This window comes from Oncorhynchus mykiss, chromosome 8 (assembly GCF_013265735.2).
Source record: "Oncorhynchus mykiss isolate Arlee chromosome 8, USDA_OmykA_1.1, whole genome shotgun sequence".
Taxonomy (NCBI): domain Eukaryota; kingdom Metazoa; phylum Chordata; class Actinopteri; order Salmoniformes; family Salmonidae; genus Oncorhynchus; species Oncorhynchus mykiss.
The window spans coordinates 12,345,461-12,373,405 of NC_048572.1; the positions used below are offsets into that span (position 1 = coordinate 12,345,461).

The 27,945-nt window shown below is 44.6% G+C and overlaps 2 protein-coding genes across 4 annotated transcripts; one reads left to right on the forward strand and one right to left on the reverse strand.

The window, feature by feature from the left end:
• Positions 1-446: 446 nt before the first annotated feature.
• On the reverse strand, positions 447-3,228 carry churc1 (churchill domain containing 1). The gene is made up of 4 exons (XM_036984786.1): positions 3,026-3,228; positions 2,677-2,812; positions 2,394-2,464; positions 447-2,047 (listed from the first exon to the last, which is right to left on the reverse strand). Exons 1-4 carry the CDS (start codon positions 3,062-3,064, stop codon positions 1,955-1,957), a joined length of 339 nt encoding a protein of 112 aa, XP_036840681.1. The 5' UTR covers positions 3,065-3,228; the 3' UTR covers positions 447-1,954.
• A 21-nt stretch (positions 3,229-3,249) lies between these two features.
• On the forward strand, positions 3,250-27,875 carry znf106b (zinc finger protein 106b). Of its 3 annotated transcripts, none has more exons than XM_036984783.1 (20): positions 3,250-3,393; positions 3,900-3,985; positions 4,264-4,325; positions 4,879-5,070; positions 6,178-7,689; positions 7,979-8,345; positions 8,467-8,536; positions 10,379-10,533; positions 10,722-11,728; positions 11,959-12,008; positions 12,237-12,379; positions 14,812-14,946; positions 18,450-18,566; positions 18,849-19,040; positions 19,485-19,547; positions 19,716-19,835; positions 24,893-24,964; positions 25,148-25,219; positions 25,308-25,454; positions 25,868-27,875. In XM_036984783.1, exons 2-20 carry the CDS (start codon positions 3,902-3,904, stop codon positions 25,922-25,924), a joined length of 4,617 nt encoding a protein of 1,538 aa, XP_036840678.1. In that variant the 5' UTR covers positions 3,250-3,393; positions 3,900-3,901; the 3' UTR covers positions 25,925-27,875. The 3 variants fall into 3 exon arrangements, with proteins under 3 accessions (XP_036840678.1, XP_036840677.1, XP_036840679.1); XM_036984782.1 differs by having other exon boundaries at positions 3,255-3,393; positions 4,870-5,070; XM_036984784.1 differs by lacking the exon at positions 6,178-7,689 and having other exon boundaries at positions 3,255-3,393; positions 4,870-5,070.
• Positions 27,876-27,945: the final 70 nt, after the last annotated feature.

Below are 27,945 nucleotides of genomic sequence, written 5' to 3' on the forward strand. Positions count from 1 at the left end.
CCTTAACCCCACTGCTACCATGGGGAACTCTGTTCACAACGTTGACATCAGCAAACCGCTCGCCCACACAACGCTATACGTGGTATGTGAGGCTGTTTGGACATACTGGCAAATTCTCTAAAATGACATTGGAGGCAGTTTATGGTAGAGAAATTAACATTCAATTCTCTGGCAACAGCTCTGGTGGACATTCATGCAGTCAGAATGCCAATTGCACGCTCCCTCAGCTTGAGACATCTGTGGCATTGTGTTGTGTGACAAAACTGCACATTTTAGAGTGGCCTTTAATTGTCACCAGCACAAGGTGCACCTGTGTAATGGTCATGCTGTTTAATCAACTTCTTGATATGCCACAACTGTCAGGTGGATGGATTATTTTGGCAAAGGAGAAATGCTCACTAATAGGGATGTAAACAAATGTGTGCAATAAAATTTGAGAGAAAAGCTTTTTGTGCATATGGAATATTTCTGGTATATTTTATTTCATCCCATGAAATATGTGACTAACACTTTACATGTTGCGTTTATATTTCTGTAAAGTATATATGAAAGAATCGATTTTCAAAATAGTAGACTACCTACACGTTGTCTTTATTACGCTATGATGCAACCAACAAATGCGTACAGTGTCAAGTTCCATTGCCCCCCCCCAACATACAAACATTTGTTTTACTTAATATTTATATTTAAAAAACAATACTGTCACATCTATTTAAACAGACATGTGATCTGTAACAGTTATTTATCCTTAACAGCAGTCTAACTAGGGTTCCAAGCCCTAAAAAAATAACCCTAACCTAAGCCCTGTCAAGAAACAACCCTTAGCCCCAACCTAGACCCTATCAAGAAACAACCCTTAGCCCCAACCTAGACCCTATCAAGAAACAACCCTTAGCCCCAACCTAGACCCTGTCAAGAAACAACCCTTAGCCCCAACCTAGACCCTGTCAAGAAACAACCCTTAGCCCCAACCTAGGCCCTATACAGAAACAACCCGTAGCCCCAACCTAGACCCTGTCAAGAAACAACCCGTAGCCCCAACCTAGACCCTATACAGAAACAACCACTAGTCCCCAACCTAGACCCTGTCAAGAAACAACCCGTAGCCCCAACCTAGACCCTGTCAAGAAACAACCCTTAGCCCCAACCTAGACCCTGTCAAGAAACAACCCTTAGCCCCAACCTAGGCCCTATACAGAAACAACCCGTAGCCCCAACCTAGACCCTGTCAAGAAACAACCCGTAGCCCCAACCTAGACCCTATACAGAAACAACCACTAGTCCCCAACCTAGACCCTGTCCAGAAACAACCCCTAGCCCCAACCTAGACCCTATACAGAAACAACCACTAGTCCCCAACCTAGACCCTGTCCAGAAACAACCCCTAGCCCCCAACATAGGCCCTATACAGAAACAACCCTTAGCCCCCAAACCTTCAATAAACTTAATGTAGATCCTTAGGTATATGTGATATGGTAGTAGCTTCTTCTTGCGCTCTGATAAGCCAAGATTAATCTCTAATAGTGCTTATGGGGTGGGGGTTGGGGTTGTTACTGAGTGAACTAGGCCCTAAATCTCATTCTAGCAAAATTGGACAGTATATATCTGTGGTCAATGAAGAGTAGCATGTACTATACTATGTAGTCTTTGCTTACCCTTAATGCTGATGAAAAGTCTATGTTAAAGAAGACTGGTATTATTCCTTCAATTTGATGAATATAGGACTTGCCATCTTAGACAAGCTCTGTGTTCTATAAGTGAAATGTTATGTCTGGGCAGAGCCATATAGAGATGCATGGCTATATGGCTTTGAGAAGTGATATGTGTTCTAGAATACCTGGTCTATTTTCTAGAATGCTAATAGTCCATCTCTTTCATGGGACTTCTGGTCCATGTTGAGCTTGCAGTTCTTGATTGTTTACATCTGGTCATCTCAGTCTGTCATTGTACTCTTCTAGAAGAGAGGGGCGGTTTGCCTGGGATCATCTGGCAGCACACTGATGGAGTCCTCCGCCTTCCCACACAGCATGCACAACATTGTGTACTCCTGGAGTGGATAGAGGCCCATGACGTTACCGTCAGGAGAGAAATCACAGAGAATAGTCAATGCAGTTATGAGGTATTTACCATTGTGACACCCACCTTGGACCAACATTTTTTAAATAGTTTCTTTCACATAATGGTATGGAAGTCTTCAGCCCTTTTCACACCATTGTGCCGACCTGAACCTTACTGTGCTAGCTCGGATATATTCTCTATTATTACTCTGGTGGATGTGTAACCAGGCTAGCACAGTACAACTTGCCTTGGTTCGGCTTGGCTCAGTAGCGTGAACAGGGTACTATTGCACTGTTATTCAGTGAGTATTTAACCTTCAAAGGAGAAGTCTTTACCTGATAATCGTCCACCACAGAGAAGGTATACTCATGCCTGGCTACGACGTGGTCACAGTTTTTACACACATCTGCCAGGTAGTAAAGAAAGGCCACTAGTAAGATGAAAAACATCTCCAGCACAGCCACGCACACACACACCTTTCTCAGGACCATGTTCATTAGACACAAAACAGAAGAAACTGGGAGATACTATCCGAAATTGTCCAATTAGAAATGCTTGTTTTGTTTGCTGTTGCAAAAACGTTTGACCCGAAACATCACTGGAACAACATTGACTCACGATCATAGGTGACTATCTCCTCTCCATCCTCATCCTCTGTGGCCTTGTTGCTGATCAACACAAAGTCCCTCTGGTGACAGTTGGCACAGCCCAGGTAGTTCATCAGGTAGGAGCCATTCTCCAAACATGTGTTCCCCTGACAACCAGAGATGAAGGTATTTTACAGTTGACAAACAATTATCTAAGCTAGATTCCATATTCAGTTTGACAGAAAGATCCTCTTCAACGTAAAATTGATACAAGCAGTCATCATAAAATACAGAGTAATATACGGTTACTAGGTGACTACTACTGCAAATATGTTTACACTAGATTCTCAGTTTTGGTCCGATTTTTTAACCAGACTCACCCTGTCGGGGTACTCTTTCTGCACACAACCATTACACATTTTACTCCTTTTCAAAAAGCCAGCAATAGACACAGTAAAACGGGTAGTAATCTCTAACTATATGACGTGACTCGTTTTCTCACGACAGTAAATTATTATCTTTCAAATCTCAATAAAAAAGGTTTTCTTCACTGAAGCTACTTCCGCAATGACAGGCTATTCTTAACTTCCGGGAATATAACTAGAGGATGCATCTGATTGGCTCTTCGGGCCAACTATGACGAGGTGGATCAGCAGCGGTCGGGTGTTTTGTGGACCACCAGCATGGCGATCAAATTGGCCATGTGAGATTTGCTGAGTACAATAATATATAAAAAAAACTCTAGGAGGTAAGTATGGTTTCTACACTGCAATGTATGTTTCTACACAATTCATAAACTAACATGTCTGTGGTCCTGGTATCTTGAGAATGTTTTGAAAACATGTTTGTCATATTTTGAAAACGAAGCTAGCTAGCTAGCTAGCCAACCAACCAACCTCTATCGTTAGCTATCTAAACATTGACAAACGGACAGTAGTAATACAATGCTAGCGAACAATATAATAGCTAGCGAACAATATAATCCATTGTTTGCATCTACCTGTTTGTAAATTAAATTGTAAGTGAGTGTGTATTGGATAGGTTGATTGTCATGACACACCATCTCACAGACACTCAAATATTATATTGTTGGCTCCAGGTGGTAAGAAATTGCACGGTAGGCAGTGATTCATAACTCCAAAGACGAGGAAATCTTTACGTTGTAAAAAGCCTTGTCTTTGGAGTTTTAAATCAAGGTAGTTAGGTTTGAAACTGTCATTAGCTCCTTAGCTGCATATCATTTTCCCTTTCCAGAGATGACACCGACTAAGAAGACCCCAAGCGTGAAGGTGGAGGTGTCTTGCTATTGTATATTATGTCGCAAGGTCTACCTGAAAAATGTAAGATCAATCTTATTATTGGTATTATATTTCCCAGAACAGAGCACATTTCAACTGGATTACTTGTACAGTGTTAGACAGTATTTTATAGATGATAACCAATTATAATTGTCCATACAATATTGGCTACTGTGTCAGATACTGTGATTTGGTTTAGCGATTCCAGGCTGAAGCCAATTGCATGCTGTTGATTGGCATTTTTCATTATTGCCATGTCTTGAGAGATGTTATTCAAGTTCAGATTTTTTTTTTTAAATCTTCTCCTAACTATCCTACAGGACGCGCACAAGCACATGCAGAGCATGCTACACCACCGAGAGCTTGAGAATGTGAAGGGCAGGTGAGATTCAATTCCCAACCATACAGGTCTTTTGTGAACTGAATAACCTATCTTAATGCAGACATGTCTGTAATAATTAGTACCACGTCCCTACAAAAAATTATGCTTTCAAGTGTAAAGACTGACTCTATTACTTGGTAGTGGTTAGTTCCACACACCGTCTAATTTCCGTTTCTAGACCTGATATTACATTGATATGCATTATGTTTTAATTGTAATATCAATTGTTCTTCCTGTTGTGAGAACATTTTTCCACTCAGGGCACCATTGGGAATGAAATCCTGGTCTCAATTGAGCTGCGCCGAGTAACTAAAAGTTCATAAATAAATAATCACTATTAGAGAAATAAGCATGACAAGGACTAGATAAATATGCATGACCAGGACTAGAGAAATAAATGTGGCCATTTAACAAACATTTGAAAGCATGACCAGGACTAGATAAATATGCACGACCAGGACTAGAGAAATAAATGTGGCCATTTAACAAACATTTGAAAGCATGGCCAGGGCTAGAGAAATATGCCACCCCTCCTCTTCCCCAGGGATTGTAGGCACTGGTGCAAAGTGTGCAAAGTGTCCTCTCAAGGTTTGACTGAGTACGCCGAGCACATCTCCACCCAGTCGCACGGAGACAAGATCAAGAACCCGCCACGGAAGACTAAGCCTATGTATGTGGAACAAGACCTCGACGCAGAGCTGCTCTCGAAAGTCAGGGAAAGGAACAAAGAACTGCATAAGATGGAGTGAGTTCCATGTTTATTACATTGTCTCTTCATTTTAAACAACAGGAGACCTGAGAGTACTTGGTAAAATATAAATTGTTGTGCCAGTTGAAAAAATGATTACAGCTTCCTTGATGTAAAGCAGCTACATACACTACATTGTCTTTGTTGTACAAGACATGAGATACTAGAGTTTGCTTAGCGAAGAAGCCATTATTTTAGGGATGTGCATATTTCCTTTCAAGACAATTCCAAAATTATCTTGATACATGGGATATGATAAATTTCAGTTTAAAGGATTCTGTGCGATTCGTTTGATTAAAGGAATGAATCGATGCCATTCGATAGGATTACGATTCGTTGAACTAACATTTGTTGCACTAACACATACATTTTCCATTCTAAATGAAAATCTAGAGCTCATGAGCTGGTCCTCTCGCTGTGTGTGTGTGTGTGTGTGTGTGTTTTAAGGATATGACTAGGGATGCAAATTTTGGTCCATTGTTGTTGAATAAACAACCCCCATTAACCGGTTAAGAAAGGGTTAAATACTTTTATGCCGGTAAAACACCATTTTCAACAGCACACTTGATTAAAAAAATAACCTAGCAAATGACATTGGATGTTACTCAACTAATAAAGCACAATGTTGCGCAAGCCATTGAACAAACATTTGAATGCTCAAGGTGACATGCATGATCAGGAATAGGCCTACCTCTTGTTGGTCAGCGCGCGAAGCTGAGCACTGTTTGACTATGCTACTGATATTGCTTGGGGTTGATGCCAAATGACTAGTAGATCAATGACTGTCAACACAATTACTTGCTTAGTTCGACAATGAAGGAGAGGACACAGTTGTCACAAAAGAGGAGGTATTTTTGGAAGGTAAAAATAAAGTAATTTGAGCAACCCAAAAATTATGAACCTGTGATTCGTAATGTTTGAATCGATGTTCTGACCGATGCATGCTACATTTGGATCGCCTTGGGTCCATGCTACATTTGGATCGGTTTGGGCCCTGCGGGCCAACGCACTAATTTCATAAAAATTTGAGCCAGGAACCGATGCCTTTTGTTAAATCCCTACTGGCTTCATTTTGAACGTCATTCCGTTTGTCTTCCAACATAGGAAAAAGAAAAAGAGGAAGAAAAAGAAACTAAATCTAAAAATGGAAGCGCAGCAAGACCCGGAAAAGCAGAAACCTCCCATGCGGAAATTTCCAAAGAAGCCAAAGGGACAAGCACTGAAATGGATACCGCAAGTAGCTAAACTAAAATCGAAAACGCCCAAAAAACTTTCCAAAGAGAAGAAACCCCAGCAGAAGACATCACAGCCACTCAGTGGTAAGCTGGTACAAAACAAGGAGAACCGGCTCGCCTGTAAACTCAAGTCTCTGCCCCCCAGTCAGCCAGCCACACCACAGGGGCAGAGTGGAGCTCAGCCTCCCTGGCCAGAATTTAGGGGACCCCCAGGTGGAACATGCCACCCCTATAGTGAACAACACACCCAGTCTACATTGTCCCATCCCCATCAAGTTGGCAGTGAGGACAATCCTCCAATTTCTGGCAGTCCTGACATCCAGAGCCTGGGCACTAGTGTCAGAGGAAGGGGCTTCAAAGCTAGCAGGCCCAACACATTTCATAAGAGCCTTAGAGGAGCCGGAGTAAATCCTGTGACGCTACCACCAGGCCAGCTGAGGTGGCCTAAAACCAGCCAGTTGGGTTACGAATTCTATGGGCAGGCACCCAGAAAGACCCAGGATATGGACTTCACTAGTGATCACCTACCTCCAAAAGGAGCAATCATCTTCAGCCCAGAGGAGAGACTCTCTGGTAGTACCACTGCCCCCGTCTCTACCTCCAGCTCAGGTCCCTCTGGTCAGGGTGACAGCGACAAGGGCCGGATACGGAGCGTGGACGTCACTGTGATGCTACGTCAGGTCCGGAGAGCCCTGGGGGTGAGGGAGCCCCCAAGAGCCTCTTCCGTCACCCCGACTCTCACCACAACTCGAGGCCATTGCAGGGGGGCAGAGGTCGAGGCCGAGGAGGGCCTAACCAGAAGGACACAGAGGACCAAGCGCGGACCAAGCGCTGCCTCCACACTTCCCAACTCCAGCTCCCCAGTCAGCCAGTTCAAAAGCCTCCCCTCCACCACCACCTCCCTGCAGTCCTCACAGGTTAGCACTACCAGATCTGTGGCTTCAAGTGAAACTTGGCCTCTCCCTGGCAACCAAGCTAAACGAAGATCAACCCGATACCCCAAGGTAGAGGAAACCAGTAACTCACAACTGACCAAGGAAGGTGAGGGATTGGCTTCAGACACATACGGTCCGGTTAGCAGCCAAACCAATCCTCAGGAAGGTTCAACTGTGCCCCGATTGAGCACCCTTCCACGACCTACCTCTCTGAAGAGGGACTTGACCCGACATATCAGCAAACCCGGAGCCCACGAGCCTAACCTGAATGCAGCTCGCCGGATACGGAAGGGCGAGGGAGAGAAGGAGACGGGGACAGGGGCAGGGCTCAAACCCACACTGAAGAAGCTGCTCAGTTCCGCGGGGTCACAGAGGAAGGTCAACTGGAGGGAGATGTATCAGGAGGCCAACCGGAAGAAGCAGGAGAAAGTCAAAGGCATGCCCAGGTGAGGGAGGGCAGCACTTAGGACTGGTTTACTAAACCCAGGTTATGTCTTGTCTTGGACAAAAACATACTTTCAATGGATATTCTTCATTTAGAATGGATGGTTTTTAGTCCATGACCAGGAAAGCAATTAGATTATTCTGGACAACTGTGTATTTTTTTTTTAACAATGCCGTTTAAGACTAAGATAAGATCAAACTGTCTCTTTCGACTGTTGCTCTGGGAGCATGCATCTGTGTTACTCACTACAATATTATCTGTAATTGGAAGGTATTGGTTTCATGTTGCAGGTTTGGCATTGAACTGGTGAACCCCCTCTCTGACCCAGAGGGCCTGGCCCTGGACGAAGACGAGGACCTCCCCCTAACAGAGGGCTTCCAATGGGAGTCTGGTTTCCCCGACGGAGCCCCGCCCCCTGCAGCCCTACCCACTCCCTCTCTCCCACAGACAATGCCTGCTAGTGATGTCATCAGAGAGCAACCGTCAGAGGCTCGGACGCTGGGATCGGAGCAGCCTAGCACTGTGCTGCGGGATAGCAGGTCATCCCGAGCCCCTCAGTCTTTATGTGTGAAGACTGAACCAGAGCAGTACAGGGAGGCAGGAGTGGACAGTGAGCAGAGACAGTTGAATACAAAGAGGAAAAAGAAGCGGAAAGTGGTAAGGGGAGGAGTTATTAGACAATCAGGCTGCTACTTTTCCTGCTTCTTTCAAGTCTATTGATGTTAACAAATGTGCCATCTAGTGTTCACCCTTCTTTTTTCCTCTGTCTTTGTCTCAGGATAGTGACTTGTTAGACACCTCTGGTGTGGATCAGAGTGGGAAAAAGCAAAAGATTAAGTCAAACAGCGGTAAGTTGTCACTTAAAATTTGTGGTACCCTCCTTCCTGAAATATGCCCATATTGTTACTTCTGTGTCTACATTATAATCGGTTCTACCCCGTGTTACCATAAAGAATGAGCCCGGTATTGTCACTGGACCTATTGTAAAGAGCATGGGTAGTAATTGCATAGCTTTAGATTCTATCCCTGTAACCTCACTGAACTTAATGATTTTTCGTCATAAATTCAGCCAATTTGACGACCGCACATAGACCAAATACCCATTTGCGTTATCTCCAACTCCGGCTGCTTTCAGGAGTGCTTGCTGTTGCTCACTAGTCAGTGAAAAAAATGTCTGAACAGCTGCACTTACCCCGGAATGAGCCGGGGGGGCAGAGGGCTCAGGCACCACCCATGGCCAAATGAGCCGGGGGGGCAGAGGGCTCAGGCACCACCCGTGGCCACATGAGCCGGTGCAGAGGGCTCAGGCACCACCCATGGCCAAATGAGCCGGTGCAGAGGGCTCAGGCACCACCCATGGCCAAATGAGCCGGTGCAGAGGGCTCAGGCACCACCCATGGCCAAATGAGCCGCATTGGGAACAAGGTTCGGGGGTTTTCACCGCCAAATTTATTTGTCAGATTTACCTCTCGGCTTGCTTGTATTGTTGTTACTCGGGTCCATTACCGGTGCCTTGGGTATGGGTAGCCATGACTACAAGCACTGCAAAGTCAGCGGAATTAGATTAATTGAACTATCTCCGCCCATGTGGAGGGTTGGTCCACCGTCCCTGCAATAGCAGTTTTGGCTCCGCTCAAACCAAGTTTATTCAATCCACTGAGTGCTTCAGCTGCAAACACAACATACAAGCACACATTTATACCTTTCGAGTAGGCGTAGTCATCTCCTTGCATGTCTAAGACGGTCCTTCTCTGTTGTTAGTCAGAAACACAGTAGGCTCCTCTTACTGGTATTGTCAGGACCCTCGTGGAAGTGTGTGAGAGAGAGGACTGTAATCAGATTGTCTTTAGGCTGGTTCCGCAGCAACTGGCCTGCCTTATTAAGAACTGAAACTAGACTGTTGCCCTTTGCCTCCCTCCTCAGAAACATTTATATTCAACAATAGCATGTTTGAGCAGAATATTAACTTTCTGCTCTTCCCCTTTTTCCTCACTTTAACTTTCCATACACAAAGTTCCTCTTTGCCCTTCCTTGACCCCCAACATATACATTTCTTATCTAAAGTAATCGCCAAGTTCTGGTATGTTTAACATGAATAAATATATTTCAAGCTAGAATCCAACGGTTTATAACTTTGCAATAGAGATATGTCAACGTTTTTTTCTTCGCTCCATGTTCCATGTCACTGTTGTAACTCATTTCCATAGTCAGTCGGTGTGATCACAATTCTGTGAGTGCATCTCAATAGTCCGAAGTGTCTTTCTTTCCTTGTCTCCCCTCCTTTACCTGCACTGTGAAAGAACCGGGAAGGGGAAAGACACTCCCCAGTATTGTTGAACCGGGAAGGGGAAAGACACTCCCCAGTAGGGTTGAACCGGGAAGGGGAAAGACACTCCCCAGTATTGTTGAACCGGGAAGGGGAAAGACACTCACCAGTATTGTTGAACCGGGAAGGGGAAAGACACTCCCCAGTAGGGTTGAACCGGGAAGGGGAAAGACACTCCCCAGTATTGTTGAACCGGGAAGGGGAAAGACACTCCCCAGTATATTGCTTTGACATGTCCTGTGTTTTCCAGTCTTTACTGATGAAGGAGATGAGACTGGTGAAGACCCCCACATTAGACTATTGAGGTTCACACTTTGTCTGTGTGGTCGTTACATCCAGATTTACTCCATTCCCTGTTCTGTAGAGAATGTCCAGGTGGACCAGCTGCTAGCTGTGTCTCTGATGGAGGAGGAGCTGAGCGGTTCCCTACAGAGCCTAGACACCTCCCTGATCCAGGCCCGCAACACCCTGCAGGTCGCCTACACAGAGGTGCAGCGCCTCCTACTGGTCAAACAGCAGGTACTACGCCCGGGATGCTCACTACATCTACCTGGGTTGTGATCAGTAGGGATGAAAGGGAAGGAAACAGAGGTTCTACCTGGATTTTTATTAAGATACACATAGGAACGACCCTGAACACGACCCTGGTATAGAGGATGAATAGATGAAGTGTGGCATCGGTTTCACTTTTGTTGTCTGTGTTGCAGGTTACCACAGAGATTAACGGTCTCCGAGCCAAGCGTATTGAGATCCTGCAGGGGATGCAAGGGGCAGTGGCAGCAGCTACGGTGCCTACCCAACACCCCTCACTCCTTCCTCTGTCCAACCTCCGTATCCCCTCCCCCACTGGGCCCACCTCTGCGGCACCCATGTCGCCCTATCCCAATCTGACCCCGGCTTACCACTCCACCCCCTCTGCCATACCCATCCTAAACCCCACCCCCTCCACCTCAGTGAGCCTGCCTGTCAAAAAAGAGCCTGCCTCTCTCAACAGCCAGTCTCGTGCCACCCCCTCGCGCAGTCCTGTCATTTCCTATCCCCTCGTGAACCCTCGCTCCACCACCCCTGTCCTCGTTCCCTCACCTCTACCCATCCCCATATCCGCCAAACCCCCTTCCACCACAGTAACCCTTCCTGCAACTACACCACCTGCTGTTGCGACACTCGGCCAGCAGAGGGTGGTGGGTAGCTCCACCTCACTGTCTACCAGCACCAAGCAGCTGAGGGGAAGGCAAAAGAAGCAGAGCAACGAGAAGGCCAACAGGAGGACCAAGTCAAAGCAGGAAGATGTTCAAGACCAGAGTTCAACGGCCAGTTCCACTACCAGTGACTCGGAGGACTGGGAGGACCAAGAGGACCAAGAGGGGCTCACCCTCACCTCTGTCCACCTCACACAGGGGCGGAAAGACCCTCTATTGGGGCAGGAGAAGGACGGGGGTAAAGGGGGTGACGAAGGAGACAGCGACTGCTACGTCGAGACAGTCACTGTAGAGCGCCAGCTGAGATCCAACATGGACGTCGTCGCCATCGATGACTCGGACGTCGAGGAAGAGCCGGAGGCCATTGTTCCACACACCCCAGCTCCCGCACAGCTCCCCTCCACCTCTCCTGCCCCACCTAGGTCTGTGTGTGTGGAGGTGAACTCTAGCGGTACCCAGACAGTCAGGGTTAAGGAGGACCAGAAGGACATCAAACTAAAGGACACCAGCTACGGGTTAGTCTCTTTACTGTACATTTACCATAAAGGAATAAACAATATCTCAAGGACCTAGGTATCAATAACAGTAATGGAAGCTAAATTGTTTGGTAATTGCTAGATCAGTGTTTCCAGGCGTTATGTTATCAGAGTATCAACCCACATTGTTGCATTAGAATCCTCTTTTGAATGCAATGCCCCCACACACCCCCCCTAATGTGAAATACCTGTGGTTTCTGTTTCCCCAGCAAAATGAAGTTACCCCCTGTAACTGTGAAAGAGAAACATAGTCCCCCAAGTGAGTTACCTGCTTCATATGTCCACTTCCACCATTTTTTGGGCTGAAATGAAAATGTGTCAATTAGTCATAAACATTGAATGTTAATACCGCACAGCGTGAGTGTATTATATGTCTTTCTGTTTGTAAGCCAGTCTACACAGTGTATGAGTTTCTGTCTGTTCCATAACTAGTGTTTGTGATATGGCTCCGTTTCCTGGTTTTGACCCTCTATCTCTCCCCCCTCAGAGTGTGCCGACGTGGCTGAGGAGCAGGAGCCGTCTCTGGGGAGCTTCGAGGGCCACACTGGCACCGTCCATGACCTCCAGATCCACGGGGGCTTCCTGTATACATGTTCAGGGGATAACACAGCACGAGCATATTGCCTATTGGTGCGTATATGACAGGGGTCTTACACATTTTCTTGCCCAGGGACCCCCTTGCAGGCAATTAAGACCCCCCCTGACAACCGGTGACCCAGAGACCCCTGTTATACGTTAGCAACATTTCACGTCTTGTCATCTCAGGTGATTGATAACGGCAAGGAGAAGTAATCAACATTTTAAAATTAATAGATTTGGTAGATTGTTTTTCAATGTTTTGACCTACCCACATTGTAATTGCAGGAAGTCTGAACTCTAACATGGCTTATTAGCTAGAAAGGTAACTCAAAACACATGTTTGCTAAAACAAAGGTTTGCCATATGTTGGTACAAAGTTTGGACACCTAACTCAAGGGTTTTTCTTTATTTGTACTGTTTTCTACGTTGTAGAATAATGGTGCGACTTCAAAACTATGAAATAACATATATGGAATCATGCAGTAACCAAAAAAGTGTTAAACAAATAAAAATGTATTTGAGATTCTTCAAAGTAACCACACTTTGCCTTGATGACAGCTTTGAACACTCTTGGCATTCTCTCAACCAGCTTCACCTGGAATGCTTTTCCAACAGTCTTGAAGGAGTTCCCACACATGCTGGCTGCTTTTCCTTCACTCTGCGGTCCCAAACCAACTCAATTGGGATGAGGTCGGGTGATTGAGGAAGCTAGGTCATCTGATGCAGCATTCTTGATCAAATAGACTTTACACAGCCTGGAGTTGTGTTGGGTCATGTCCTGTTGAAAAATAAATGATAGACCAACTAAGCGCAAACCAGATGGGATGGCGTATCACTACAGAATGCTGTGGTAGCCATGCTGGTTAAGTGTGCCTTAAATTTTTAATAAATCACTGACAGCGTCACCAGCAAAGCATCCTCACACCACCTCATCCATGCTTTACGGTGAGAACCACACATATGCTGAGATTATCCGTTCACCTACTCTTGAGTCTCACAAAGACATGGCGGTTGGAACCAAAAATCTCAAATTTGGACTCATCAGACCAAAGGACAGATTTCCACCGATTTCCACCGATTTCCAATGGACATTCCATTGTTCGCGTTTCTTGGCCCAAGCAAGTCTCTTCTTATTGATGTCCTTTAGTGGTGGTTACTTTGCTGCAATTCGACCATGAAGGCCTGATTCCCACAGTCTCCACTGAACAGTTGATGTTGAGATGTGTCTGTTACTTGAACTCTGTGAAGCATTTATTTGGGCTGCAATTTCTGAGGCTGGTAACTCTAATGAATGTATCCTCTGCAGCAGAGGTAACTGGGTCTTCCTTTCCTCTGGCTGTCCTAATGAGAGCCAGTTTCATCATAGCGCTTGATGGTTTTTGCGACTGCACTTGAAGAAACTTTAAAAGTTATTGAAATGTTCTGGATTGACTGACCTTCATGTCTTAACCTCTCTGGGGTAGGGGGCACTATTTTGACATCCGGATGAAACGCGTGCACAAAGTAAACTGCCTGTTACTCAGGCCCAGAAGCTAGGATATGCATCTAATGGGTATATTTGGATATAAAACACTCTAAAGTTTATAAAACTGTTAAGATGATGTCTATGAGTATAACAGAACTGATATGGCAGGCGAAACCCCGAGGCCAACCCCCCCCCCAAAAAAAATTCAGCCTACCACTATTTGCAATAGACCTTTTGGAGTGCCAACAGAAGATCATCAAAGGTAAGGCATATTTTATATCGCTATTTCTGACTTTTGTGTCGCACCTGCCAGGTTGAAATGTGTTTTTCATGGCGGGGTGCTGTCCTCAGATAATTGCATGGTGTGCTTTCGCCATAAAGCCTTTTTGAAATCTCACACAGCAGCTGGATTAGTTAAGCTTTATTTTGATCTATTACACTTGTGATTTTATGAAAGTTAAACATTTATAATTCTGTAGTTTGAATTTTGCACTCTGCAATTTCAACAGATGTTGGCCAGGTGGGACGCTACCGTCCCACCTGCCCATAAGAAGTTAAAGTAATGATGGACTGTCATTTATCTTTGCTTATTTAAGCTGTTCTTGCCATTATATGGACTTGGTCTTTTACCAAATAGGTCTATCTTCTGTATACCACCCTTACCTTGTCACAACACAACTGATTGGCTCAAACTCATTAAGATGGAAAGAAATTCCACAAATGAACTTTTAACAAGGCACACCTGTTAATTGAAATGCATTCCAGGTGACTTCCTCATGAAACTGGTTGAGAGAATGCTAAGAGTGTAAAAAGCTGTCATCAAGGCAAAGGGTGGCTACTTTGAAGAATCTCAAATATAAAATATATTTTGATTTAACACTTTTTGTTTACTACATGATTCCATATGTGTTATTTCATAGTTTTGATGTCTTCTATTATTCTACAATATAAATTTGATTTGACTAGCAGGCAGGCTTACAATGCTGAGATACTGTACTTTTGTCCCTGGGGTGTTCAGAGCAAAGCGTGCCAAGCTGTGTTTGAGGGCCACACCAACAAGATCAACTGCCTGCTGGTGTCATCTCTGCCCGGCCTGCCAGCACGTCTCTACACCGGCTCCAGTGACCTCACCATCCGCTGCTTCAGCATCAAGGTACCACACCCCTTTCATCACACAGTGCCTTCAGAAAGTATTCACACTCCTTGACCTTTTCCACATTTTGTTGTGTTACAGCCTGAATTTGAAATTGATTAGGTTTAGATATTTTCGGTCGCTGGCCTATCCACAATGCCCCATAATGTCAAAGTGGAATAATATTTTTCAATTTTTTTTTACCATTTAATAAAAAATGAAAGCTGAAATGTTTTGACTCGCACTGTGTGCAATAATAGTGTTTAACGTTATTTTTTTTTTTATGACAACCTCATCTCTGCACCCACACGCATACAATTATCAGTCGAACAGTGAATTTCAAACAAAGATTCAACCACAAAGACCAGGGAGGTTTTCCAATGACTCGCAAAGAAGGGCACCTATTGGTAGATGGGTAGAGCATTTTAAAAGCAGACATTGAATATCCCTTTGAGCATGGGGAAGTTTTTAATTACACTTTGGATGGTGTATCAATAAACATACAGTCGTCCTTCCTAATGATTTCACCAAGAGGCCAATGGTGACTTTAAAACTTTTAGAGCGTTTAATGGCTGCAATAGGTAGTTGACTGGTCGATTGTTTGGTCGATAGGCTGTTGGTTGACCAAGATTTCTTTAGTTGAGCAGTCGCAATGTTTATTTTTTGTGTTGTATAAGACACCTGTCTGATTCGCGCCTGTCTCAGTGGACTAGTCCATTGTGGAGGCCACGGGGATGGCATAGTCCATCACTAAGACATGTTGTACTGAAATTGTATGTGAGTTATATTATGTAAAAAATAATGGTGCCACACAAATAAATCAAATGTTCTTTCTCCCGTGTTGGATATGTTCGCTGTCCGCGGTTCTGAAACATGATCTTCAGTGCCCTGTAGAATTGTCACCTTTCCCTATGTTGCTATGTGCATAATAGCAAATGGTTTATTTGACATGTATTTAACTAGGCAAGTCAGTTAACCCTTCTGGGATATGTGGGACGCTAAAAATTGTTACGGCAGACTGATATTACTTATTTATTGAGTGTTTACTCTTTTCCAAACAGACAGAAAAGGTATATTGTAATTTAACAGCACCAGTTTGTCACACTTAATATGCACACAACTCTTATAGCCTATAGCCTCCTTTTTCTTGTTCCAATAATGATGATGATGATGATGATGATGATGAGCTTTGTAATAAGTAATGCCGTTTTCATTAGTAGGCTTAGTATAGCAGCCTTGTATAACCACCTGTAGGCCTCAGAGAGCATCTTGTTTAGTCTTTAATACCGTAAGTTACTTAGGCCTATATTTCAGTATATAGGCTACTGGATCATTTGTTAATTCCATCACACAGCGAGACATTCACGTTTTGAAATACAGTCAAGCATTTTTAGTTTAAAAATTAAATAACCAAAGGGAGCGTTGAATAATTAGCCTAAACAAAAGTAAAACGCAATTCACTAATCCATGCAGCTGTTTTTAGTCTGCTGTAATAAAGGCTTTATATATATTATAAACATGTTTTTTGTTATGACTCTCTTGTACACTTCGTGTTTACACTGTTCCAAATTGTCAGAAGAAATAATATTGTAATCTAACAGCAACAGCTTGGGACACTACTCACACAACGCCTGTTTCCTATACCCTCCATCTCCAGTCATTTCCACAACCAAGTCAAATATCTCCCACAGATCTGTCTTCCCTTTGTTTTCCTGAGCAACCAGTAAACATTCTCCCGTTTTCAAGTGTTTTTTTCACGTCCTCCGCATCCATTTTGCTGTCACGTGTTTGTTTTTTGGTGTTTGTTTATCGATGTGATAATGATATGCTATAGGTCAGGCCCTATTGGTCGCATGCCATGCGTATTTGTTTCACGTAAAGAGAGCAAGGTTTGAGGGAATAGGGAATGTTTTTCCTGAACAAATTAGGGATTATGGTAACAACTTTTCATTCAGAAACGAGTAAGAAACTAAATGGCTGAAATTGTTGCAGCTTCAGCACAGAGAGAGCAATTAACACTTGCTGTGGTGCCTTCACTGCAGTAGGGAGGAGAGCGAGACAACGTGCGCCAATCACACAGGCACTCGCTATAAAAATGTTTTAGTCTGACCATCAGGCTCTTTCTTTAGTCATTTGTGTCTTAATTATTTAATCAAAATATGTGCTTGAAGCATCAGACAAGCTCAGTGCATATGTAGTTGGTTTTATTCAAACACATAAGGTGTCTGTCTATATATGGAAAATAAGTTTCAACATTCCCCCCTGGGGGACAGCCCTAGTGATAGGAGAAAACAGGATGGATCAACAACATTGTAGTTACTACACAATACTAACCTAATTGACAGTGGGAAGAAGGAAGTATGTACAGAATAAAAACATACCCAGAAAGACGGGTATGCTTCTTCAAAGGTTTGACTCGGGGGAAGGGGGGGGTCATTTAAATTTGATATTTCTGGTCACTTTGTCATTATGATGTATTGTGTGTAGATGGGTTATCTTTTGATTTGAGAATGATCTTCCTATACATCACCTCCCCTCTCCCTACTGTATATCTCTGGTCCTCATCTTCCTAAACATCTCCCCTCTCCCTACTGTATATCTATTGTCCTCATCTTCCTATACATCTCCCCTCTCCCTACTGTATATCTCTGGTCCTCATCTTCCTATACATCACCTACCCTCTCTCTACTGTATATCTATTGTCCTCATCTTCCTATACATCACCTACCCTCTCTCTACTGTATATCTATTGTCCTCATCTTCCTATACATCACCTCCCCTCTCCCTACTGTATATCTCTGGTCCTCATCTTCCTATACATCACCTACCCTCTCTCTACTGTATATCTATTGTCCTCTTCCTATACATCTCCTCCCCTCTCCCTACTGTATATCTCTGGTCCTCATCTTCCTATACATCACCTACCCTCTCTCTACTGTATATCTGTTGTCCTCATCTTCCTATACATCACCTACCCTCTCTCTATTGTATATCTATTGTCCTCATCTTCCTATACATTACCTCCCCTCTCCCTACTGTATATATATTGTCCTCATCTTCCTATACATCACCTACCCTCTCTCTATTGTATATCTATTGTCCTCATCTTCCTATACATCACCTCCCCTCTCCCTACTGTATATCTATTGTCCTCATCTTCCTATACATCTCCCCTCTCCCTACTGTATATCTATTGTCCTCATCTTCCTATACATCACCTACCCTCTCTCTATTGTATATCTATTGTCCTCATCTTCCTATACATCACCTACCCTCTCCCTACTGTATATCTATTGTCCTCATCTTCCTATACATCACCTACCCTCTCTCTATTGTATATCTATTGTCCTCATCTTCCTATACATCACCTCCCCTCTCCCTACTGTATATCTATTGTCCTCATCTTCCTATACATCACCTACCCTCTCTCTATTGTATATCTATTGTCCTCATCTTCCTATACATCACCTCCCCTCTCCCTACTGTATATCTATTGTCCTCATCTTCCTCCTTTCCCTCTTCAGTCAAAGAAGTGCCTTGAGCAGATCTCTCTGTCCGACCGGGTGCTGTGTCTGCACATTCACTGGAACATCCTGTACGTAGGCCTGGCAAATGGATCTGTGGTCAGCTTTGAGGTCAAGGTGAGTGTGTCTAAGCCTGGAGTCCAGGTCCTGAAATCATAAAGCATCTCAGAGTAGGTGTGCTGATCTGGGATCAGGTCCCCCTTATCCATATGATTTTATTCTCTCTCCATTACGATCAAAAAGGCACAACCGATCCTAGATCGGCACTCCTTCTCTGAGACGCTTTGATTGGTCCTCTATTCAACATGGTAGTTCCTAGTTATAGCTTGGATCAGAATATGATACAAACAGTTGTTCTCTTCCTCTTCTCCTTCCTCTCCCTCCCTCTCTCCCCTGCAGACCCAGAGGCAGCTGGATGTGTTTGAGTGCCACGGCCCACGGGGGGTGAGCTGCCTGGGCACGTCCCAGGAGGGTGCGCGGCGGGTGCTGCTAGTGGGCTCTTACGACAGCACCATCAGCGTACGTGACGCCAAGAGTGGTCTGCTGCTGCGCTCACTGCAGGGCCACACTAAGACCGTCCTCTGTATGAAGGTGAGGAGTCGGGTAGTTGATATGATCTAAAATAGAAATCTTATCGTGTGTCACCACTGTGTCCTTGGGTCCAGGGTCAGGGGTCAATTCCATTTGAATTCAGTCAATTGGGGAGTCAACCCCGACCTTTTACCGAGAACACATTTCCCTCTTAGACCATATGGACAGGAGGGACCTGATCCCGGGTCAGCATTCCTACGCTGATCCCGGGTCAGCATTCCTACGCTGATCCCGGGTCGGCATTCCTACGCTGACACGGCATATTTCAGGGTTTGTTCTCCTGTAATGTTCTGAATGTGATGCAATCAGTGTTTTATTCTCATTTTGGACACTAAAGTTAACACTTGGCATGTTAATGTAATGTTAATTTGTTGGTGGTCTTGAACGGACAACTGACTCTGCCTGTCAGGTATGATCATTCTTTCCCCATTTGTCTGATGTCAGGTGGTGAATGACCTGGTCTTCAGCGGCTCCAGTGATACGTCTGTCCACGCCCACAACATCCACGTGAGTGTCTAACCCCTCCCATCACTTTCCTTTTTCACATAATCATCGTAACACGTTCATTCCTGTATGACGGAACAGTCACATAATCTGTGGATGTAGTTGATTTATTTGATTTCAGTCTTTTTGTTTGACATCTTCCTCGCTGCCTCTGTGTCTGTCCATGCGTAGACGGGTGAGCTGGTCCGTATCTATAAGGGTCACAGCCACGCAGTCACAGCGTTAGCCATCTTGGGGAAGGTCATGGTGACAGCCTGCCTGGACAAGTTGGTGCGTGTCTACGAGTTACAGGTGGGTCTGCCTCATCCTACTCTCCTTCAATGGCTTTATCCACTCACTCAGATTACTAGCTTATCTGTCGCTCTGTCTGTCTGTCTATCTCGTTCTTTCTCAATTCCATTCAATATGCTTTATTGGTACATATTGCCAAAGCATACTTTGGATATTTACAATATGAAAATAATAAGAATCAAAATTGTCAACGGGACAACGGTAACAACAATAACCAAGGGTCAAAATAACCATACATTCAACAATAACAATAAGCATACAGTAGAGGACATGTGCTGGTTGATTGGTCTGTCAGACACTGTCCCTCATCTGATGGCAGGCAGCAATGTAGTGCGCTGCCAACCCACAGCTCTCTGCGTCCTCCCCCAACAGGACAGGTTGCCTATCCTCATCAGAGAGGTCTTTGAAACCTTGAATAAGGGTTTCAAATTTGGGGTAAATGACACTATCTAATTGTTTTATATTTTTGATGTTTTGTCAGGAAATGCAGCTCTGTTCTGCTGTGGTGCGGTGGTTGCAAAGCCTTTCCTTTACAGGGAGCTAAGTATTCCTGGTCTACCCTTCTCAATGGCAAGGCTGTGCTCCCTGAGCCTGTACTTTGTCAAGGTTTTGATCAGTAATTATGGTCAAATAGTTAGCAACGGTGTACTGTCAATTTAGGGCCAGATAGCACTGCATTGTGCTTGTTTTTCCCATTAAGCTATGTAGTTTTGATTGTGTTGTAATTTGTTTTATTAGAACAGGTTTGTGAACACAACCCCAGGACCAGCTGGATTTGATTAAAACATATTTGTTTACCTTTTATTTAACAAGGTAGGCTAGTTGAGAACAAGTTCTCATTTAAAGCTGCGACCTGGCCAAGATAAAGGAAAGCAATGCAACACAAACAACAACAACAGTGTTACACATGGAATCAACAAACATACAGTCAATAATACAATACAAAGTCTATTATACAGTGTGTGTAAATGAGGTAGAATAACGGAGGTAAGGCAATAAAAATAGGCCATAGTGGTGAAATATTTGCAATATAGCAATTAAACACTGGAGTGATAGATGTGCAGAAGATGAGTGTGCACATAGAGATACTGGGGTGCAAAGGAGAAAAATAACAGTATGGGGATGAGGTAGTTGGATGGGCTAATTACAGGTGGGCTATGTACAGGTGCAGTGATCTATGAGCTGCTCTGACAGCTGGTGCTTAAAGCTAGTGAGGGAGATAGGAGTCTCCAGCTTCAGTGATTTTTGTAGTTCGTTCCAGTCATTGGCAACAGAGAACTGGAAGGAAAGGCGGCCAAAGGAGGAATTGGCTTTGGGATGACCAGTGAAATATATCTGCTGGAGTGCGTGCTATGGTGGGTGGGTGCTGCTATGGTGACCAGTGAGCTGAGATAAATCGGGGCTTTACCTAGCAAAGACTTATAGATGACCTGGAGCCAGTGGGTTTGGCAACGAATATGAAGAGAGGGCCAGCCAGCGAGAGCATACAGGTCGCAATGGTGGGTAGTACATGGGGCTTTGGTGACAAAACGGATGGCACTGTGATAGACCGCATCCAATTTGCTAAGCAGAGTGTTGGGGGCTATTTTGTAAATGACATTGCCGAAGTCAAGGGTCGTAGGATAGTAAGTTTTACGAGGGTTTGTTTGGCAGCATGAGTGAAGGATGCTTTGTTGTGAAATAGGAAGCTGATTCTAGATTTCATTTTAGATTGGAGATGCTTAATGTGAGTCTGGAAGGAGAGTTTACAGTCTAACCAGACACCTAGGTATTTATAGTCGTCCACATATTCTAAGTCAGAACTGTCCAGAGTAGTGATGCTAGGCGGGCGGAAGTTGTGGGCAGCGATCGGTTGAAGACCATGCATTTAGTTTTTCTTGCATTTAAGAGCAATTGGAGGCCACGGAAGGAGAGTTGTATGGCATTGAAACTCGTCTGGAGGTTAGTTAACACAGTGTCCAAAGAAGGGCCAGAAGTATACAGAATGGTGTTGTCTGCATAGAGGTGGATCAAAGAGTCACCAGCAGCAAGAGTGACATCATTGATGTATACAGAGAAAAGAGTCGGCCCTAGAATTGAACCCTGTGGCACCCCCATAGACTGCCAGAGGTCCGGACAACAGGCCCTCCGATTTGACACACTGAACTCTGTCTGAGAAGTAGTTGGTGAACCAGGCGAGGCAGTCATTTGAGAAACCAAGGCTGTTGAGTCTGCCGATAAGAATGCGGTGATTGACAGAGTGGAAAGCCTTGGCCAGGTCGATGAATACAGCTGCACAGTATTGTCTCTTATTGATGGCGGTTATGATATCGTTTAGGACCTTGAGCGTGGCTGAGGTGCACCCATGACCAGCTCGGAAGCCAGATTGCGTAGCGGAGAAGGTACGGTGGGATTCGAAATGGTCTGTGATCTGTTTGTTAACTTGGCATTCAAAGACTTTAGAAAGGCAGGTCAGGATGGATATAAGTCTGTAGCAGTTTGGGTCTAGAGTGTCTCCCCATTTGAAGAGGGGGATGACCGCGGCAGCTTTCCAATCTTTGGGAAACTCAGACAATACGAAAGAGGTTGAACAGGCTAGTAATAGGGGTTGCAACAATTTTGGCAGATCATTTTAGAAAGAGAGGGTAAGGATTGTCTAACCCGGCTGATTTGTAGGGGTCCAGATTTTTCAGCTCTTTCAGAACATCAGCTATCTGAATTTGGGTGAAGGGGAAATGGGGTAGGCATGTGCAAGTTGCTGTGGAGGCTGCAGGGCTGTTGACCGGGGTAGGGATAGCCAGGTGGAAAGCATGGCCAGCTGTAGAAAAATGCTTATTGAAATTCTCAATTATTGCGTATTTATCGGTGGTGACACTGTTTCCTAGCCTCAGTGCAGTGGGCAGCTGGGAGGAGGTGCCCTTATTCTCCATGGACTTTAGTGTCCCAGAACTTTTTGGAGTTTGTGCTACAAGATGCAAATTTCTGTTTGAAAAAGCTAGCCTTTGCTTTCCCAACTGCCTGTGTATATTGGTTCCTAACTTCCCTGAAAAGTTGCATATCTCAGGGGTTATTCGATGCTACTGTATTACGCCACAGGATGTTTTTGTGTTGGTTAAGGGCAGTCAGGTCTGGAGTGTACCACGGGCTATATCTGTTCCTGGTTCTACATTTTTTGAATGGGGCATGCTTATTTAAGATGGTGAGGAAAGCACTTTTAAAGACTAACCAGGCATCTTCTACTGACGGAATGAGGTCAATGTCCTTCCAGGATGCCAGGTCAATTAGAAAGGCCTGCTCGCAGACGTGTTTTAGGGAGCGTTTGACAGTAATGAGGGGTGGTCGTTTGACCGCAGACCCATTACGGACGCAGGCAGTGATCGCTGAGATCCAGGTTGAAGACGGCAGAGGTGTATTTGGAGGGCAGGTTGGTTAGGATGATATCTATGAGGGTGCCTGTGTTTACGGATTTGGGGTTGTATCTGGTAGGTTCATTGATAATTTGTGTGAGATTGAGGGCATCAAGTTTAGATTGTAGGATGGCCGGGGTGTTAAGCATGTCCCAGTTTAAGTCACCTAACAGCACGAGCTCTGAAGAAAGATGGGGGGAAATCAATTCACATACGGTGTCCAGGGCACAGCTGGGGCAGAAGGTTTTGGATGAGGGGACTGTTTTCTATGCTCAACTCTTGACATTGCAGGGCTTGTTAATGATATGAGAGCCGGTCACTGTATTTTAGATGTTTCTAAAACTTAATTGCTCTTTTTTGAGTTTTTATTATTAGTGGATATTGGCCCAATTCTGCCCTGCATGCATTGTTTGTAGTTTTCCTCTGGACATGTAGGAAAATCTTACAGAACTCTGCATACAGGGTTTCAATGGGGTATTTGTCCATTTGGTGAAATCTTGTTTTGCAAGAGTACCCCACACCTCACTGCCATAAAGTGCAATTGGTTCAATGACACATTTGATTAGTTTTAGCCAAATTGTAATAGGTGTTTTCAATTTGAATTTGTTTTTTAATAGTGTAGAATGTCCTGTGTACTTTCTCTCAGTTCATTCACTGCCTCATTAAGGTGTCCAGTTGAGCTTATTTTTAAACCTATGTAATTGTAGTGTGTGTAGTACTCTATATATTTTGTACCAATTGAGAACTTTGTTCCTAGTTCCCTGAGATCTGGTTCTTCTCTGGAAAATAATTATTTGAGTATTTTTGAAGTTTACTGCCAGGGCCCAGGTCTGGCAGTACTGCTCTAGCAGGTTCTGCTGTAGGCCATGTGCTGTAGGGGACAGCAGGCACAGGTCATCTGCGAAGATTAGACATTTAACCTCTGAATTGTGGAGACTAACACCAGGGGCTGAGGATTTTTCTAGAATAGTGGCCAATTCTCTCTGTCTGCCTCAGTCTGTCTCTCTCGGTCTCCGTCTGTCCCTCTCGGTCTCCGTCTGTCCCTCTCGGTCTCCGTCTGTCCCTCTCGGTCTCCGTCTGTCCCTCTCGGTCTCCGTCTGTCCCTCTCGGTCTCCGTCTGTCCCTCTCGGTCTCCGTCTGTCCCTCTCGGTCTCCGTCTGTCCCTCTCGGTCTCCGTCTGTCCCTCTCGGTCTCCGTCTGTCCCTCTCGGTCTCCGTCTGTCCCTCTCGGTCTCCGTCTGTCCCTCTCGGTCTCCGTCTGTCCCTCTCGGTCTCCGTCTGTCCCTCTCGGTCTCCGTCTGTCTCTCTCGGTCTCCGTCTGTCTCTCTCGGTCTCCGTCTGTCTCTCTCGGTCTCCGTCTGTCTCTCTCGGTCTCCGTCTGTCTCTCTCGGTCTCCGTCTGTCTCTCTCGGTCTCCGTCTGTCTCTCTCGGTCTCCGTCTGTCTCTCGCTCAGTGTCTCAGCCTGGCCGTCTCGCTCGGTCTCCGTCCGTCCGCCTCGCTTTCGCTCTCTCTCCCCTCTGTCTCTCTGAAACAAATCATACTTGATTTTAAAGTGCAACACACTTAATAAAAGAACAGACACACAATATAAGATGGTGAACCATCTCTGTCCTGCGATCCTCTCTTTCTGTCTCTCTCTCCTCCCTCCCTCAACCCTTCTTTCTCTCCACAGTCCCACGACCGGCTGCAGGTGTACGGGGGCCACCATGACATGGTGATGTGTATGGCCATCCATAAGAGCGTGGTAAGTGAGCTTGTTTAGTCAGCCCAGAAGCCAACCCTCCTGCCTGTGGGCCTAGAGGCAATATGAATAACATCTACATCCAGTACATTGGAAAGGGGACTACTGTGAATGCATTGTACAGTTGATAGAATTGACAAAATTGAAAAGAGAAGTTGTGGACAATAAACTACTCTTCTCTCCTAGATCTACACAGGCTGCTACGACGGGACCGTCCAGGCCGTGAAACTCAACTTGATGCAAAACTCCCGCTGCTGGGTAAGAGAAACACGCTGGGATTTACCTTCAGAATATTTCCTATCGTTTTGTCTGACAGGTCATTTTCTGACCTGACCTTTGTGTGCAGTGGCACGGTTGCTCGCTGATCTTTGGCATGGGGGAACACCTCCTGCAGCACCTGCTCACCGACCACAGCAACCCGCACCTGCAGACCTTCAGGTGTCGCTGGAGGAACTGCGACGCTGCCTTCGCCACGCAAGACTCCTCCCACCTGGTAAGAGACAGACAGACAGGTTTGTAGACAGGCTGACTGACGGACAAAGACAGACAGTAGCTGCTTGGTTTACCTGAATTTCGAGACTCCTCCCAGCTGGTAAGAGACAGGCAGACAGGTTTGTAGACAGACAGGTTGACTAATGGACAAAGACCAACAGTAGCTGCTTGGTTTACCTGAATTTCGAGACTCCTCCCACCTGGTAAGAGACAGGCAGACAGGTTTGTAGACAGACAGGTTGACTGATGGACAAAGACAAACAGTCAACCTGTCTGTCTACAAGACTCTCTGCCTGAATTACAGATCTTGTTATTACAGATGATTATTCTGTCAGAAATGCAGAATTGTATATAAGGAAGAGAGGGGGGTTATTGTCAATGTTTCAGTACCTTGTCTCCCCCTTGTCTCTACAGGACCTGCCTAGCCACATGCAGACACATGTAGAGATGGACAGCAAGCTGAAAACATGACAGTAGAGAAGACATGCTGTTTCCCCAGTTCTTACTTCTGCGGATGTGTGGTGCTGAGTTGACACTGATCTCTCACCATTAGAATCAATGGCTCCATACATGGAGCCGGGCTGGAATTCTGGCATTCATTCTTCTTGGATAGTAGGAGTTGGGACCCCATTCAGTAGGCAAATGTTGACGAGGGAAGGAGATAGAACTGAACTGTTTTCTTGTTCAGAGTAATTTCTCACTTTGTTCAGCCTTTAACCCCCTGCTCTTCCCTGGTAAGAGGACACCAGTACGACTAAAGGTTGTGACATGTTTTTAATGGACCTTGGTTTACAACAGGGATCATCAACTAGATTAAGCCATGGCATGATTTTTCATGAGCGGATTAACATAATTACAAATCATTTGTTGACTGCAAATTGACCGCAAGAAGCCCAAACAAATATATTTGACTAAAACATAATCATTTCAAACCTGGCATATGTTTGTATATGATCACATATATCTCTGTATTATGCCTGGGAATATTGTGGGACAGATTTCCAAAATTAAAACTTGGGACCTGATTGGCTGGTGTTATAACAGTCTTATGGTCAACAATTTAAAATAGTAATTTTCAGAACTTGGATGGGCTAAATAAAATCAGTGGGCTGCTAGTTGGGGAACCCTGGATTACACCGTTCTACAAGGCTGTGGCTCAACGTCAGCAATTGTATTGGAACACTTGCTAAATAGCCCATACTGGACACACACACTAACACTTACACACAGCGTATAGATTATCACTGCATAACCACACTGTAACTGATCTGTTGACATGGGCTGGTCATACATAACTACTATACACAGTCTTGTGTAGGGACTTCTATTTCATACATACATTCAGACATCTATGGCGCATGTACAGGTTACTGCCAAAGTAAAGGAAACACTTGAGTCAATGAGGGATTCAAAGTATAGTGAAAGCAGGTGCTTCCACACAGGTGTAGTTCCTGAGTAAATTAAGCAATTAACATCCCATGGTGGTTATTTGGGCTGCCTAGGCTAGAAGAGTTCTGGGACTGAAATAGAGGTCTCAAAGGACCATAGGGGGTTTGAAGTGTCTCAGTCACCAGATCTCAGTGCAATTTAACACTTATGGGAGATTCTGGAGTGGCGAGTGAGACAGCGTTTTCCACCACCGTCAACGAAACACCAAATGGTGGAATTTCTTGTGGAAGAATGGAGCATTCCTCCAATTGAGTTCCAGACACTTGTAGAATCTATGCCAAGGTGCATTGAAGATGTTCTGGCTCATAGTAGCCCAACCCCCTATTAAGATCATTTATGTTGGTGTCTCCTTTATGTTGGTAGTTACCTGTATGTATTGATATGCTGAGCGTGCACACACATGTACAGCAACAATAGGAACGTGTTTTATTAATTCAGAAAAATGTATAGGATTTTATTTGGTTGGGAAGGATAATATTTCCCATTTCAGTGGTGTAAGACAGACCAATGCTTACTGTAAAAGCACGGACATAAGGATGATTGACACACTGTTTTTTTTTTTTTATGGTTTTGGATTTGCTGTGATGTGAGACCAACTCCTAACACACACACGTCTGTTTAGACATGATTTGTCATGTTATTTTCCAGTCTGTATTGGAAGGGGCTCACTATTAAAGCTGCAGTATGTCACTTTTTATTTTTCTCACATAGAAATGTGAGATCTGTCATTCTCATTGAAAGCAAGTTTTTAGAAGCAGATCTGTTCTATGTGCGCAATTTCTTTGCTTCCCGTTTTTGCGTCTTTTATTTGAGGTTTTGTACACCAGCTTCAAACATCTGAATGTACAATATTTTGGGTTATTGAAAAGATATTTCAGTGTTTTAAATCGTGCAATGATCCTCTACATCATACATGGCTTGTTTTGTCAAACTTTAATTAGGCCAACTATTAAAACATTTTACAACCAGGAAATGGGGGCGCGATTTCTGCAGTACTTTTTAAATGTCTAAAAAAGACCACCCGTTTCTCAGGCGTGTGAAAT